General features: G+C 38.9%; 1 protein-coding gene across 1 annotated transcript in view; it reads left to right on the top strand.

The window, feature by feature from the left end:
- Nucleotides 1-2,066: 2,066 nt before the first annotated feature.
- Nucleotides 2,067-17,923, top strand: part of loxl2b (lysyl oxidase-like 2b) — a 50,110-nt gene continuing 34,253 nt past the window's right edge. The window contains exons 1-3 of the mRNA XM_066714414.1: nucleotides 2,067-2,366; nucleotides 7,583-7,975; nucleotides 9,674-9,849. Coding sequence (XP_066570511.1) covers nucleotides 7,633-7,975; nucleotides 9,674-9,849 — 519 coding nt within the window. The 5' untranslated portion in view covers nucleotides 2,067-2,366; nucleotides 7,583-7,632. The remainder of the gene's footprint in view (nucleotides 2,367-7,582; nucleotides 7,976-9,673; nucleotides 9,850-17,923) is intronic.

The raw sequence follows: 17,923 nt of genomic DNA on the forward strand, positions 1-17,923 counted from the left end.
TTGGTATGTAATTAACTGCTCACAAAATGTAGGGCATGTCAGGTGTTAAAATGGAATTGCGAAATGACACCTGAATAGATCTGGGATACAATAGTGAGATGAACAGATGCACAATTAACTTTGAATTTGCATCATAGTTAAAGCCCTGTACAAGTCTTGGGCATTTTGTTTCAAACAGCCAGACTGCAGTTTGCAGTCTTATACCTTGAGGTGTCAATCAAACCTCTCCAGTCAAGTATACCATAAATAATAATAATCAAGTAATGTACCATAATATTCTGTAATCACACAGGGAGATTAAATAATCTCATTAATAAATAATGCATACAAATAACCAGATGACGTAGAAGTATTTGTCTTTGCTAACAGGTCCCAGATTTAAACAAGGAAAGCAAAGGAATGTACATTCTTCAAATGCAGCTGTGGATTGCACATCTGTCTGGAATATGCCATTGTTATTGGCTCTGGATGGTCGTGAAGATGATGTTTAATGGATTGCGAAATACAGTCCCACTGCAGGAAAGCATGAATGTCTCAAAACATACTGTGTGGAGCTGGGGGCATATGAGCCCATGACCATATACTGTCCTACCCCTAGCTGAAAGAGTCTGGCCAGCATATATACACTGCTGTAGTCAAAAGTGATGAACCTTGTACCAATGGACACATAAAGTTTAAGTCTAAATGCTATACACAGTTGTAGAAAAGTTAATGGGGTTTTGAGCTTGCATACTTATTCAATTCGACACAACATTAACCTGCAATTGTTCCTTGAGATTGATATGTGGGTGGGGTGGGGTTGGGTGATCAGTTACTTCAGACAATTACTTTTACAGTCTATTTTGTCTGACTACTTTTCCCTCTGTAAAATACAGAGCAGCAAGGGCAACAGAACCCCATACAGCCTATTTTCCCTTGAAACCAAACTCTCCAGATCGTGTAGTTTCCATATTCATCTTAAAACTAATTACAAAGTTTGAACATTGCTGTACAATGTTTTGGGCACTAAATAAATAATGAAAAAAGGAAAACAATTGAAGAAAATTCAAAAGCTTTTCATATTTACACATGTACTGAGAGGGTCCAGGCACATATGTACACAAGAGGGCACCAGACAAGTAAGTTCTACCCCGAGGGAGGAATGCACAAGTCTGGTGTGTGTTCTAAGGTTCTTTAGCACCCTCTACCACAAAACTGTGTGGGACAGCACAGAGCCAGTCCGTTTCACAATTGTTTGTGACTTCTGATATTGCCGTCTTTAATTAAAATATGCTGATGAATTCCTAAGAAATGCAATATATTAAACTGCAATCTTCAGCTTTCATTTCAAGATACAGCTGGGACAGCTTAAATAGTTTAGTTGTTTCCTTATACATGAAAGTATGGATGGATTGTGTATAAAATAAAACAAGGGCTATAATACATCTTCAGACCAACAAACCTTTTTTCACCTGTGTCTGCATAACTTTTTTTGTTTGTTTTCAGTTAACCTTTTGTTCAAATTACACTCTTTGTGTAGACAAAACCCCTTACAACTGCTATTCCTTCTGGATACATGCCAACATCAATAACTTGATTTGAGTTTTTATAGCAATCTGTGATTACTTGTATTACTTAGTTTTACTAGATGGACATAGTTAAAAAAAAAAAGAAAAAAGAAAAAGTAAAATGTATAATTATTTTACTGTAATCCAGTATAGACTTAATTGTTTGCACTCAAGGTCAATCTTATGCACACTTATTTATGTGAATATCTTAGAATGACAATTATTACACCTATTATTATTATTGTTGTTGTTGTTGTTGTTGTGTTATTATTGATATTGGTATTTGTAATATTTTAGTTTGAAATGCATTACCCCAACACCACTGACGCCCTGTTCAAAAAGTGGTAACCTGCCCCAGATATCTGATTGAAACCAGGTGGGGTCTCTGTGCACTTAACAAATAAAGACACAGTGTAATGAGACGTGAGAGGTACCACGTAAGGCTTCTGGAGTTGTGTGCACTTTGTTTCTTGACAGACTCGACAGCAGGGAAGCTGCTGCACAGACCTGCCAAGCTTTCCATGTGCGGAGCCAAGCCGCGGCGATAAGGATGCGGATGATGTCATTGTTCCACCGGAGTGGGCGTGGCCGGGGCTGCTCCTCTAGGCGTGACGTGCTCTGCCAGGCCAGTGAAAATGCGGGAGGTGGTGAAAGTTCCCAGAGAAACTGGGAATAAAGGGAAAAGTAGACTTCAGAAGACTTTAGTGGGATGTTTTTTTTTTTTTTTTTTGCATAAGAAAATCCTCACTGTCATAGTCGGACAGCGCCTGTCTTTAGGTGTACATAGAAGGAAACGAAGCAGTTGACTTCCCTGGGAAAGTAAGTATGCATGGATTTAAATTGATTTAAGATGAAGCGTGACCATTTTTCCCCCATGCATTGTTTTGCAGGTACATCTTTTTCTTTTATTTGTCTTCTTCCACTGCAGAAATGATTGTTTTAGTCCTAAACGTTGGTAAGGGAAACTCAGTTTGTCACTTTGTCACAACATACATTGCTCTTAGAAGGTATTAGTGGTTTTACTTTAATGTACTGAAGCAATACTACTACTACTACTACTACTACTACTACTAATAATAATAATAATAATAATAATAATAATAATAATAATTATTATTATTATTATTATTATTATTATTATTATTATAAATTTAAAAGCACAGCTCACAGAAACGGCTGTTTACAGTGGTCATGGAATATGTTGCAAAAAAAAAAAAGAAATAATAATAATAAATAAAAAAATCTTGTTTCACTGCTTGGCACAACGGTGAATTATTTGGTTGGTTTGCCTGCAAGCACCGAGATGATGAAATGTGCATAATCTGGGGCTTTTCAAATTGCTTTGAAAGTGTTTTTCGGTCCACCAAGTGTCATACCATTCATTATTTGTTAAGGCAGACAGATTAACTTTTCGTTTTTACTTTGGCTTTATGTGAAATACTTGTGAAATGTACTTCCTTGTCTATATACTCTAATATGCTGTATTCATATACCGTAATGAATGTTTGCTTTCTTGCACAGACCTTCTCTCTGTAGATTTGCCTGGTTTGGTGCCAGTATGACATTTTAATAGTAATGAATCAATTTTTAAACTTGTGCTTGTCCTTGTTGATAATGTTTTTCTTGATGTACCATAAGTTAGACAAAAAGCAGCTTATAGAGGAATACTGTTATCTAGGTTTACAAAGTTATGTTGTTTTTAGGTTCAGGTTTTAGTCCCTGAGTTCGTATTCTTATATGAATAATTGTGTGTGTATATATGAGTAACAGTGGTCGGTGCTGTTTTGACTTAATTTTAAGTCTCCCATAATTTCCATAATTTAACCATAGAACTACTTGAGCTTGACATTTGGTTTATATAGTTTTATTTATTGCAATGGAAGTTAGTTGGGAATGCACTGTAGTCCAAGGAAGATTGCTTTTGCATTTTGTTGTAGTTCTATTGTAGCTCTTAGTAGTTTCTGTATATCTTTCAGTACTTCCCCCCTCAGCATGATTATCAAGACTGTGAACATAGTGATATACAGTAGACTTTGCTTACTTATAATTATGAGGTTAAATAAAACAGACAAGTAAAAGGAAGAAAGGCTGAACTGTACCTGGGTTGTACATTTTTCAATGAAAGGTACAATCACTGTCTCAACGGAAGTAAGCTTAAAGGAAAAAGCCTTTCCTAACATCTTAAATCATAAAACAGAAGTCATGGGCAATCATTTTGGCATTTCGTATCGACAAAAACATCTATTATTGTGTGTCATTTTAATCCTTTCCTATTTCTTACCAATGGAAAGACTGAATTGAACACAAGAACATTTCTCAAACACTCTTTCTTTCTTTCTTTCTTTCTTTCTTTCTTTCTTTCTTTCTTTCTTTCTTTCTTTCTTAAAACTTCTGACAAACTGGTTTGTCATGCACAGGCTATTCAGCACTACTGTTAATTTCTGCCCCAAATTAAACTTGCCAAAATTAAGCATTGTTCATTACTGGTAACCAATGCATTTTGTCTGATTTTATTTCAATTGATTTGGAAAGAATGAAAATGTTGCAAATCCAAACTAAACAATCCCACTTTGCTGATAGGTTAAAGCTACTGGGACTAATTTATAATTATTTTTTAAAATCTTGTATTCTTGACAGTCATAATGTTTCTTTGCTTCTGCTGATATTCTTGATTTTTATTTGTTGTTTTGTTTTGTGTGTTTTTTTTTTGGTTTCTCGTTTACAGGAATCCTAATGAGCCATATAGTTTCAGGTTGCGGTTGCATAAAAGGATGATATCAGTTACTTGCAATTTGTACCATATCACTTGTCATGCAATGACAGGTGTTCCTCATAACAGAAGGACGCGAAAAAAGGTTTATATTCCCCCTTTGCATGCCTAAGCATGCAAGTTAAAGTTAAAAAACACTCAACATCAAATAAAGCTCTTCAGGAGATCTGTAGTAGCAGGATTAGTGAATGCTCTTTTCATAAAACACACAATTTAAAAAGACTGGGATTGATCTTAAGTGCTAATGTATTTATTCTTGCATGGGTTAAGTATGAAAGGTGAGAAACAACAGCTGCTTTAAAGAGGGGAGAAGAGTCATACTGCATTATAACTGTGGTATTAATATCCTTCAGCTGGACAGACAGCTTTGTTGTGATCAAAGTTCATAGCCGTGAAGCCAATATGGTAGTTTTTATGGCCTGTGTGATATTTTTAAATGTCTTCCTGGTCGTGAGATTTTCCATTGGTATACTGCAAAGTTCTCTGATATCATTGCTTGTTAGAAGAAGGTATGGGTCTGAGAATGCTTTCTTTTGTCTGAATTATGGAAAAGAAGGAGAGCAGTAGATGTTTTGCAGCACCTCTGGAGTTTTTTCCTAGCTGGGAGGTGCCAGACTTCTTCTACCCCCAGCTGAGGTGAAAAAGGTTAGAAGTGTAGTTGGCATAGCGATGGCATTTCCTCTACTAAAACTGGCTGACCCTTGAATTCTTGCCAGTTCTCCCTGCTGCTTGGTGGGGGGGAAATGAGCGATTAGCAGTCCTTCTCAAGTCTCAGAGAAAGGATAATTACTGTCCCACAAACAAGAGCCCATTCTTCTGACGTGATTGCAGAGCTGCCGTGGAGAACAGCAGGGCCAGGATGAAGCTGTGTTTAAAATCAGAATTCCCTCATTACAGGCGCACAAAGCCTGCAGCAGAGAGAGGAGTTATAAATCTAACAGTGAGTTATTTCGGTTCCCCTTCCTACCCTCTCGCCAGTGGGAGTCTGCGCTTCCTGCAGACTTCGAGTTGTTCTCTTCTGCGCTGCCGTTGCTAGGAGATCACCTTCAATTGCACCCATTGCTTTGCAGTTGAAAATGACAGTGGTCTGTTTGTTATCATGCCTTGGCACTTAACCCAGGACTCACCGGATCTAGGACCTTTGCAACGCTGATCCAAGAGCAGTTATGGTCCGCTACAATTCTTCCCCCTGGATGTGTATTTTTCCCATCAACCATCCATGCCTGAGACACCCATGGGAAGATGGTCAGTGTTGGAACCTCCTGTGATGGCAAACATCTGTGCAATGGTAGCTCCCACTTGGCCACCGATAAAGAAGCCCTTCTGGAAGTCTCTGACGTGGAAACTGTGACAGGATCTAGTCTACACACTTTTAACTAATCAAATCACCAAGACTTTGAGACTGGATGGCCTTCCAAAATCTACAATCTAGTTGGTAGTGGAGGCATGGCTCTTCAAAGTCCTATGTTCCACGCTGAGCTTATCAGGTGGTCACACTATGAAGATACATATACACATTTAATTAAATCCTCTAGGCTAGGCAGGATTCTCCATTTGTATTACTTTGTGTTGGATTCATAATATCTGTGTGGCAAGATGGGTTTCCAAAGGGTTAAACAAGGAAGCCAGGCCAATTCTGCAGTTTAAATAAGTGCAATGTTAAAAAGGAATCTGCAGGAATCATGAGCAATGAAAACAAGACATGATGAGTGGACTAGAACTTTCTCCTTCACTCTCCTGTCAGAGTCTAGGGGCCAACTGCCCTGAGGCTGCTGTGTAATCGGCTGTTTGCCACGTCTGACAGAACGCTTAGAAAACCAAATATTCCAAATGTCAGTCCCTGTAGCCCCAGGGGATTGGAGGTGCCTGTGCTCGCCAGAGTTAAAGTGAAAGAGAGAAACGCACAGCCAGCAGGATCCCATATGTGTGGGAAATTGAATGCGGATGACGATCTGTAACAGGTTACATGCGATTTCCGTTAAGTGTGATAAAATGTATACTAGTGTAATGATGTGGTGTGATTTTAAGAAAGAAGGTACAAGAATATGATCCCCAGTCAAATGAAAATAAAGTCCTGGCGCAGATTTCATTTCCTTTGAATTGGTATCTTGTGCAGAAAACTCCCAAAGTGACCTTGCTGACATTTTACACACAGTCCGCACACAAAGACACTCTTCAACATGATAATGTAGTGGTTCCAGACATTTATTAAAAAGAAAAATATATTCATAACATGGTGGATATTTTGAGTTCTTCATTTTCTAATGGAAAGTACTGAATGTCATACTGGTTCTCTTTCAATTCATTGGCATTCTCCTCAGTCCCCAAGTCCCCAGTATTGCAGATATGTTGAAGCTGTGTTTGCTCACCAATAATAAAAACCATCAGCTCTCTTTTATAAGATAAATTCTGTGGTATTTTTTTACATTACTTGCCTTTCTAACTACAACCGAATGGAAGTAGACTAGACTAGAGTCAGTGTTTAGTCTAGGTGTAGATTTTTTTATTTTCTGAACGAACCCATTTGTGTGGTGTTGTACTTCTTGAAAACCAAAGAGGGTGGGTCTGTTTTTGTGCGTGTGTGTGTGTGAAGTCATGCGCGAGCTAAACTTCAACCCTCATATGCAATTCCCTTTTGCTTAGCTCTAAGTTTATGCATTGGGGTGCTCAAAGGATGTATACCATATCACAATGATTTCTGTGTCCTTGATTTCTACAGTCTTGTTCTAGGCTCTGTTTATTTATTTATTTTTTAACTTTTTGATTACCATAGGGAATAATTAAACTCTTGGGCTTGGAAAGGAAGGAAGTGTGCTGTCAGCCTTGCTTTTGGATCTTGCGGGAGAGTCTGCTTCTTTTCTACGACTTTCACTTCTTCAAAGCTGTCAGCCGAACCTTTTTTTATCTTCACCAGAGAATCTGAGTGAAAGCACGCTAAGTTCACTCGTAGTAAAAGACAGCCAATTATTGTCTAACAAGCCGATGGTCATTCCAACAGTGTTTGCACTAGGACCACTTTATCTCTCCCGTGAAATCAGACAAAGCATTCCAGCAACAGCGGTTATTTACAGGTCTAAAACGATTGTTGTTAAATAAATCCATAAAAAAAAAAAACCTTGAGCGAAACTGGGTTGTTTACATTGACATGCTATTCATGGTACCTTAGTGGTTTAACCTGGAACACTCCATCAGTTTTCCACCCTTTCCCCCTAGAGCCCAGATGAGTAACTTGTTTTGTTTGTTTGTCATTTTTCCTTCCCCTCAGGAAACCCTTGATGCTACACTGAAAGAAAACGTCTGTGGGAAGTATTCACCATGCCAGTGTCTGCGCTCTTCCATTTGGTTGCTGTCCTTTGGCTGACCCTGCAGTGCCAAGCCCAGTATGAGCAGTGGGGCTACCCTCAGGGCTACCCAGAGCCTGCCCAAGAGCACTACCAAGCCCCCCAGCTCCCCCCTGACACCCCCAAGATCCAGCTGAGGTTGGCGGGTGACAAGCGGAAGCACAACGAAGGCCGCGTGGAGCTGTACTACAACGGGGAGTGGGGCACGGTCTGTGACGACGATTTCTCTATCCACGCCGCCCACGTGGTGTGCAGGGAAATGGGTTACCTAGAAGCCATCTCCTGGTCCCCAGCCTCCAAGTACGGCAAGGGAGAAGGTAGGATTGGATGTCAATATATTACACACATGTCGAATCAATTAGCTCAGCCAACTAGAGGCACATGGCCATCCCTAACGTCCTAAAACTGTGAAACTGATTCCCGTTTGTAGGGCTGAACTCTGAACATTTAGTGTGTGTTATGCTTTCTTTTCTCACTTGTAAGGCAGTGTTTCCGTGACTTCCCCCGGATGAATTCCGTAGCCATCCAATCCAGCTCGCCAGAAAGTGAGACGTTCTTGTCCTGTGCTAATTTACAACCCCCGACTTATGATTATACTTAATCCTCTTTGTGTGGATCGCCCAGCTCCATAAATCAGCACGAGAGCAATAAAGACAGCACTGGATCTGCGGAGGGCTCTAGTCTTTTACACTGATATTGGAAGTGGGGTCTTAATAAAAGCCAGATGATGCCGAATTCAAAGTTTCACTTATTTTACTGCTCTCCAGTTTTTTGAAGTTCGTTCACCTCTCGTGAAGAGGTTGTTGTTTGTGGTGGAAACAGTGGAAATGTTGCAGCTATGTAGCTCGTAAAGGTGTGCTGGAAAGTCCCCTGCATTTAACCAGATGAGCTTGGGATCATTGTGCGATTGAGTTGCTTGCCGAGACTGTGTCCGTCCCAGTACTGTTACAAAGAATGGGAAAATACAACATGGGCCTATGACTCATTTCCTTAACCTCCCTGCTTGACTGATATTTCAGTCCCACTGAGCCCCAGTTTAAAAGAACCAATATCATCTTTGCAATTTCTATATAAAAAAACATAAACATCAGAAAGAAGTTCCTGGCCTCATCCAAAGGAATTATTGTGGTAGGAAGCTGTAGCTATTCAGCCTCAAAATGTCTCCTGCAATAAAAAAAAGAAGTCACATATGTAATTTAGTATATGTGTATATGATCTTAAATGTTATCTAGTGCAAAACAAGATGTCAAAGCAATGCATTCACAGTGGGTGTGTGAATTGAGAACTTCGGGGAGAAAAAAATTATGTTTGGGCAAAGTCTGTGTATTTGATCAATTTCAAGTCTTGCCTTTAATAAAGCACATATGTTCTACACTTGCTTGTGAACTAAACACCACCGTTTCTGTCTGACAATACAGTGGAAAATGGGCTTAGGAGATGTGAAGAGATTGGAGGTTTCTCTCCAGCTGGATGCAAAATAACCACCCTGTTCCCCTGTTTGGTTTCAATTTCACTGGTTTTAATTAAATATAAGATTCCCAGTAAAATCCTAATATGGCTTCAGGAGCTCAATGTATGCAATCCCTCATCCTGAGACCCAGCTTCACCGTATGTTTGTGGTTTGATGTCCCTAGTGATCTTCAGCTGCCCCTTTCCAGGAGTTGTGTTCACCATTGATATCCATGCTTTAATTTAATTGGCTGGTGTCTCTGTGTTCGGATGTACTATGTGCATATTTAAAGGACTGCCAAGTTATCCCATAAGACTGGAATTCGAAGCCTCTCAACCAGACCTGTTGAATGAGCTCTTACATAATAAGCTGGAAATTAATTAATGACTGCTTGAGATTACAAGCAGGATTAGTCAAGTGTTTTGTTATTAACAACTGTCTCTATTAGAAACTAAATCACTCAACTACATTCCAGAGAAAACAGGTAGAATCGGGAGATAAGTTTCATTAAGGAAACTAGTGGTTCCCGATCAGAATGTATCATCCATTCTCCTCTTTGTTTTAGGTCGTATATGGATGGACAATGTCCACTGCACAGGCAAGGAGAAGACCCTGGCACTGTGCACCTCCAATGGTCTCGGCGTGTCCGACTGCAAGCACACTGAGGACGTGGGAGTGGTGTGCAGCGACAAGAGGATTCCCGGCTTCAAGTTCATCAGCAGTCTGACAAACAACATTGAGGTAAACCTGCCCTTCAGCTCATAGCATTGCCAAGCTTTACTGCTTATTCACGTGTAACTGTGAGTACACCATTGGGTTGGAATCCCACCTTGGGCATGGATTTGTACAGTGTCCTTAGGCTGGAAACTGCTTAATAGACAGTCCTGAAATCACATTTGCTGCGGAAATGACTATAAACCCAAAATATTTGTACATACTACTTTTTTTTGTTTTTTATTGCAACACTAGTACATACTACAATGTTACAAAACTACGCCTTGATGTCACACACTACACCGCCACCGTTCCCACTTTTGGGTATTTTCAGTCTTGCCTGCATTCCCCTCAGATTGTGTTGCTCTGCTTTTCCGTGCTTTTAGTCAGCTGCTGCACTTTGATTTGTGTACTTACTATAATTTTCTTCATTTTCTAGTATTACGATTATGACTTAACCATGTTATCGAAAATAAAATAATCTGGTACAAGTGAATCTACTTCACAGAGTTCAAAGAAAGCGATGACTATCACAGAAATATGAAGTGTAGAAGTGTCAACTGTTGGCCGCATGTTTGCTGTTAACAAGTCCACTGTATGCTCCATTAAAAGCAAAGAAAAAAGTCAGTTTGTTGAATATTTATATGGAATTGATATGGAATTTTAAATACATTAAGCTTACTGTGCTTTATACACGTAATCTATAGTATGTATAGTATATCTAGTGCTCAGTTCACACATTTTCATTTGCTTTTCACTGTTTTCTATTTTTTTCCTAGATTTGTTTGGCCTGAGAACTGTAATTTAAGGGTTAGTGTTAATATGTGGCAATATGAAGGTTGCATATTAAGTGGGGGCAGTATAATCACCTCAAAATGCTGCGCATTCCTATATATATTTATTTATACATAAAAATATATAATCTCATCACTATCTCCATCAGCCCATATCGATCCACTGCTGGATGGAGGCCTCCCCAAGATGTTTCCACTTGCTTCGATCTACAGCTTCTATTTTCCACGCCACGCCTGCAAAGTGTATGATTTCATCTTCTATGTGGTCGTCTTCTAGGTCTTTTTTCATTTCTTGGGATCCATTCAATAACTTACTTTGTCCATCTTTGATCTGTTCTTCTTGCAGTGTGTCCGACCCATTGCCATTTTAAAATTTTCACTGTTGTTCACAGATCCATTAATTTATTTTCATTATTTTCTTGTTATTCCAAGCACACATCTTTCCATGCTCTTATGTGTCATCCGCAGTTTCTGTATCATTTGTGCATTTTGTGACCAGGTTGCACTTCCATAATTGAGCACTGGTTGTATGCATTGAACAAATATTTTACTCTTGAGTCAAGTGGGTAGATTTCCTCAACAGTGTGCTGATTCTTCCAAATGCACTCCATCCCATTTTTACTCTTCTTCTGATTTCTTCCATAATATCTCAGTCTGCACTAATTTGTTTATATACAGTTAGGTCCATAAATATTTGGACAGTGACACAATTGTCATCATTTTGGCTCTGTATGCCACCACAATGGATTTGAAAGGAAACAAAGTTGTGCTTTAAGTGTAGACTTTCATCTTTAATTTGAGGGTAGTTACATCCAAATTGGGTGAACGGTGTAGGAACTACACCTATTTTTATGTGGTCCCCCCAATTTTAGGGGCTCAAAAGTATTTGGACAAACTAACATAATCAATCATGAATTAAATTGTGCGTTTCAATACTTAGTTGCAAATCCTTTGCAGTCAATGACTGCCTGAAGTCTGGAACCCACAGACATCACCAGATGCTGGGTTTCTTCTCTGGTGATGCTCTGCCAGGCCTGCACTGCAGCTGCCTTTAGTTCCTGCTTGTTCTTGGGGCGTTTTGCTTCAGTTTTGCCTTCAGCAAGTGAAATGCTGCTCAATTGGATTCAGGTCAGGTGATTGACTTGGCCATTGCAGAGCATTCCACTTCTTCACCTTAAAAAAGTCTTGGGTTGCTTTCGCAGTATGATTCGGGTCATTGTCCATCTGCACTGTGAAGCGCAGTTTTGAAGCATTTGGCTGAATCTGAGCAGATAATATAGCCCTATTGATTTCTAAGGCAATGTTGTTTCCTTTCAAATCAATTGTGGTGGCGTACAGAGCCAAAATGATAAAAATGTTGTCCTTGTCCAAATACTTACGGACCTAACTGTATATAATATAATATAATATAATATAATATAATATAATATAATATAAGTATTTAGTGTTTCCAATTCTGAGTAGTGGGGGGTGTGATAAGATATTTCAATCCAAATCCAAATTCCATGCAAATATATCTCTTTTGGTATTGCATGGATTTCATTCACTGTTTTATTCTTTCTGAAGTACTTTCATTGAAGTCTTGCTGCTAAACTGTTAAAGTATGAAAGGGTCCCGAAAAAAAACAAAAAACTGTTCTTCTTGTAACCTTAGATTCAACCATTTTGATCTGAGGGCAGCACAGTGCATTTTCACTGGGGATTTGCAGTTGAGAAGGACTTTGATAAAAAGCAGCAGACCACAGGGAAGAAAGATATTTTAGGAGGGCGGGCGTTTATTTGCCATTATCTCACCTCAAAGATATTTAAGGTGTTGCTCCATGGCCCTGTAACCCACAAGGCCTCAGCATTGCTCTGCCTAAATGAGTCCTGATGAATGATACAGCAGCAGCAGCCCCCAGTCTGTCTGTGATTCACAGTATTCCTGTAAAGGATCCATGTAACAGCATCTGACTTAAAATACGGATGTTAAAGTTACTCATATTCAAAACATTACAAATCCACTTTGACACCCTCTCTCTGTTTGTCATCTAGTGATTTTTATCTGTTGGGCCTCGCTGGTGCATTTTCTCACACAGCCAAGAGGAATGCACACTTATTCAGACTTGGGAACTCCATTCTAACCTCAGAGTCCAGCTGCATTGGGAAGAAACCAACCTCCTTTATCCCAGTCACAGTCCTGCTCCATTGTGCATTCCTCCCGCTCTGAGTCACAGTTCTGTTTTCCAAATGAAACCATGGAACCAAAGAGATCATGCTTACAAATTGCTTGTACACCTTATATAGCAATGTAAAACTACCAACAGGAAAATGCACTATAAAGTTAAAAAGAAACACCACACACAGGAGTAAAACAGAAAATCAAAGAGGATAGTCTTGGATGTTTGTTTCTGTCTGTGTGGAGACTTGAATTCTTTTCCATAAACCAACTCTGGGATCAACTTGAGTGGTCAATGGACAATCACACAGAGACCCAATTCTAGTGAGTTGCTAGGGAAGTATTGGAAGAATGGGACACTATTCAATCTATGAGAGAGATGGCAGCTGTGATTCAGAACAAGAGTGGGCCTACACCCTAGGAAATGCATTGCAAACAGCTGTCTGTTGGCCTTTTTGTTAACACACTTTTGGTGTCTCAGGCTTTTTCAGAAGCTGGTTCACCTGTGATTTAATGTCAAGTCAATGTAGAAGCAGCCAATTCAAGAATGGAGAAACACATTCATGTCTGGCACTGTAGAGCATGGTTGGGGTCAGTTCCGCTTGTGTTTTTCAGACCCATTCCCAATTACAAGATCCAGTTCTCTTTGCCATTGATGTAATATGCTCTCCTGGAATTGGAGTTGAATTGAAAAAGAAATTACAGACAGAAGTGGAATGGAAAAACTGGAATTGACCCCAACCCTGCTTTAGAGAAAAATAAATAAAGGAAATAGCAAGGAAATTAATGTATCAGTCTGACACTCATTTAAGTCTGATCCGGCTACTCTGACAAGTGTTCATTCAACTTTATGGCACTGGATATAGAGGAAACAGGGAGATGTTTGTGAGAAGCTACAAAAAAGGGCACAGAAAAGTCTAGACGGGGACAGCCTCTGATGGCTACAGCAAAGGTATTTACTGAGAGCATCTAGCTCAGCTTTTCCATTCCTCACACTGTACCGTGGGCTTCACTAATGGCTTAAACATACCAAAGATCTGTTCATGTTAGACCTCTCTCAATGCTCTGTGAATTTTAATAAGATGAATCACAGCTGCTCTTGCTGTCTATGGGGAACTTATGACATCAAGTCTCCTGTGGTCTGTTGAGAGGAGAGGAGAGGAGAGGAGAGGAGAGGGAAACCCTGAGATTATTATGCAAACATGGGGGAACATATGGGAATAAAGTGTAATGCACAGTGATGTTACACAAAGCTGGAATTCATTGTAGATACACAAAGGACAAACAATCTACACAAGACAAAATTCAGAAAACATCTGAACTATTCATATCACATGAAAACTAAATCTACAGAAGATATACAATTATTTATCTTTTTCCAAAAACAACATGTTTGTAAATGTACTGGTTAAAAAGAGAAGTGTACCAAATAATGTTCTGTAGGGGGGAGTTCTTGAAAATATATAAATATATATTATATACACGTGCAGGGACGAGAATTTATGTTTTTAGCAGATGATATATGTTAGAAAAACATCTGGTTTACCAATTAAACATATATATTTTAGTTTGAAAAGGAAATATAGTTTAAAAAGCTGACAATTCCATAGTGACCTTGCTTTTCCCTGTATTTCAAACATGTTATTTACATAAAGCCCTATGAGAAACAAAACTTCATGTAGTCACATTCTATTAAATGAGAACAACATTCACATTCAGTTAGTGCGGGTTTGTATTTTTGCAGTTGAAGATTACAAAATACACTTCAAAAATAAGTTTCAGACTTAATAGCCAGGCGCTATGTATAGTTTTTTGTTGCTGATACCTGATCTTATTTTGAAGCGTAATTTGTATTTGTTTGTCATTATGAATTTCATATTCTTCACAGACTCTTTAAATTCCAGAAGATTTTTCTCAGGTTTCCCTGGAGCACTAGCAAATTGCAAGAGAACTAGTGAAACTAAATGGGAGGCAAAATTAAAGGGAGAAACATTATTGATCTTTAGCAGCAGCCTACTTTTTCTGGTGACCTGTTTTCCACTTTAGACTGAAAAGAAACATTAGCTATACATTACATAGAAAACATTTCTTCTTCTTAATTTGTAAGATTGTCACCTGTGCTTATTTGATAGTCCATTACCAGTCAATCAATAATGACAGTTTTAATGTTTATATGCAAGTTCCTTTGTAACACTCACTCTCATTGTTGGTGTAACACAACTGGGCATTGGGAAGCATTTTACATGCTTAAAAATGTATTTGTTTGTATCTTCATTATTTTCAAAGTAGGACTCAAACAAAGTGCTGAAAAAGCATCTGTACAGGCTGCTTTGGATAGTCTTGGAATCTGTCAGCCCCTCTAAATTTTTCCCCTCATATATTCTGTATACATAGTTGCACACTTTATACACCTAACCCTGTTTATGTTTGGCATCAATATTTATGTCTCACAGAAGATATTTTTTATGAATGCTTCCTGCTTTCAGCAAATATTTTCTCTGATTAACCTGAGACTTTCAAGTATTGCAGTGGGGGGAAAGCTACAGAAATAAGGTGTATTTTTAAGCAAGAGATCACATACATCACATTCTATTTAACCGGAAAGAAGTCTGCATAACTGGTGAACAAGGAGGTCTCTCTTTCCTATTTCTGAAATAGCTAGATATGCTGGAAGCCGGCATTACCCAAAATGTAAACCACGTGAAACAGCAGTCTATGAATGGAAGGTTTTATGTAGACACACCTACTTAAACATGGGATAATTTAATCATCCAATCAGGTCATCCAATGTTTTTTTTCTCTTGGGGTGGGAGGTGGTTAAACACTCAAAAAAAGAAAATTCATGGCTTTTCTGCACTGAAATGTTTATGCAAGTGCTAGAGGAAATATTTTATTTTTAAAGATTTGAATGCTGAAATAAAAAAAATAAAAAATAAACAGCATTGCAGGTAACATAACAAAATATATATTTCTGACATTCTGTGGTTTGTGAAATAAATAGACAGTTAAGGAAGTACCAAATTACTAATTGTAGAGTGGAATTGCTGTATTAATAGCATTTTATGGGAATTTTATTAAAAGCATTTTAAAATCATTTAAGCAAATAGTGAAAAGCTGTAATTGTGAAAAGTCATGTGGTAATGATTTGCATTGGGATCATTCCAGTTCCTGTATACCTAAGATATTAGCAAACAATCATTTATAAGCTTATAATATTTTTCTATAATCCACATCCTTTTCATATTGTAAGCACATGATTTGTTTTTATAGCTGCTTGGTAATATTCAGGTAGACGGTCAGCACAATTACCTGTATTTCTCATGCTGGTTGTCAGGTTACAAGAACAGAAACACAGGATTTGGTTTTCAAAAGTTTTCAGTTACCAGTTTTGATATTGTCTGCTGTACAGTATCATGTTCTGCTACGAAACATAATTGTTTTCAAAAACAATAGTTAGTCACAACAACACAATCAACACAATCAACATAGTACATTGTTTTTCTAAATGGTCAGTACTATGTGACATAATTTGAATGCATATGCCTTTTGGAAATATGGAAAATTACTGTATACCATTTCTTTAAAAGTACCCCTAACCCCAGGTTGTCAGGGTGAGACCATTTTTAAAACATTGATGGAATTAAAGATATGCTGTAAAAAGAGAATAAATGCACAGAATAAGTAAGCAAAAAAGAACACTGGAAGTTTAAAATTCCCCTTGGCAAGTCTGTCTCTCAGGCTATTTACTCCCCACCAAAAACGTACTTTGGAAGAATATTCCATGAATGTCTTACTTCAGAGAATGACACACTTGAAGTGACTTTAGCTTGGAGTTCAGTCTCCATTCCTTAATTGTTCACTTGCGTCCAGTTGTTTTGCTTCAGTGGATCCATTACTGATCAGTGGCTGTTAACCTGTTAACCCGGTCTAAGAGCCACCCCTACGATATCCTGTCATCAAGCCTGTTATAACGCAGTAGCAGAGAGATCAATAAGAGGGGGGCTTTGTGGGATCATTCAGCACAGAAACATTTACTGACCAAGAATGTAAAGGTTAAGCTTCCAGCCCACTTTGGTCATCAACACAAGGAGTCCTCTGTCTACCAGGTGCATTGCAAGCAGCTGCATTGCATTGTGGTTCTCCCCAGACACTGGCAGTCTGCCCCCAAGGCGCTTCCCTATTCAGGAACGAAGGCTATTTCAGTCCACAGACCCATCTATCTTCAGCCTCATCTTCAGTGATCAGGAGCTCCTAGGCAGCTGTACCCAATAATTGGCAGAGTGTGGCTGGGGTTGGTTGGGCTGACTTGAGGGTGTCCTCCTTGTCTGAAGTGCCAGAGAGTTTGTTAGGTTACGAGCTTTTTTTATGAGCTGTCTCCAATCCCATATCCCATGCTGTCAAAAATGCCTGTGGAGGCTTCGCATGTATAATTTTTACCTCTCCTGGGACTGGTTATGCTATGGAGAGCATACTTGGTACTCTGTAAATCTGTGAGTCCATGGGAAAAGCGCTCTACAAAAGGGCTTTTGATCGATAAGCTCCTAACAAGCACATTGAGCCTCTTGCCCATGGCCTCTTTTATGGTCTTTTAAACTACACGAGACACTGAGCCTTCACCGCACTGGCCACTTAAATACAGTAATTTAATCAGTTTCCAATCTATCCAATTCGTCACCGCTTGCACTTACTCACCCCCACCTACCAATTATATTTTCCTCAAGACTGTGGCATTTTCTGTAAACTGCACGTGACTGCGCTTGTGCTACATTTTGTGGCCTTAGGGGGGATTGATTAATAGTCTTAGAAAGGAGTCTTCTAATTGCCATGTAAACCTCTAACCTGGCCAGGGTCGCCACTCCTACATTTTCTCTTCTACGTGTTCATGCTAAGGACTAGGGCATTGTGGCTTTTGGTTCTAACACTTAAAATGTCAATGGCATCGCACAATTTCTACCCTTCAAATGTAACTCGATAGCCTGCTGTACATCAGAATAGTTAGGATTGAAGATAATGAAGTATAAATGTACTGCTTTGGTGGCATATTTCACCAAAAATATATGTTACATTAAGGAACCTTTTTGTTATGTTTTACCCGCACTGAAAAAAGGCATCTGTGTTTGCATTTGCTAATAGTTACCCACTCTGTTTGT

This window comes from Amia ocellicauda, chromosome 9 (assembly GCF_036373705.1).
Source record: "Amia ocellicauda isolate fAmiCal2 chromosome 9, fAmiCal2.hap1, whole genome shotgun sequence".
Classification (NCBI taxonomy): domain Eukaryota; kingdom Metazoa; phylum Chordata; class Actinopteri; order Amiiformes; family Amiidae; genus Amia; species Amia ocellicauda.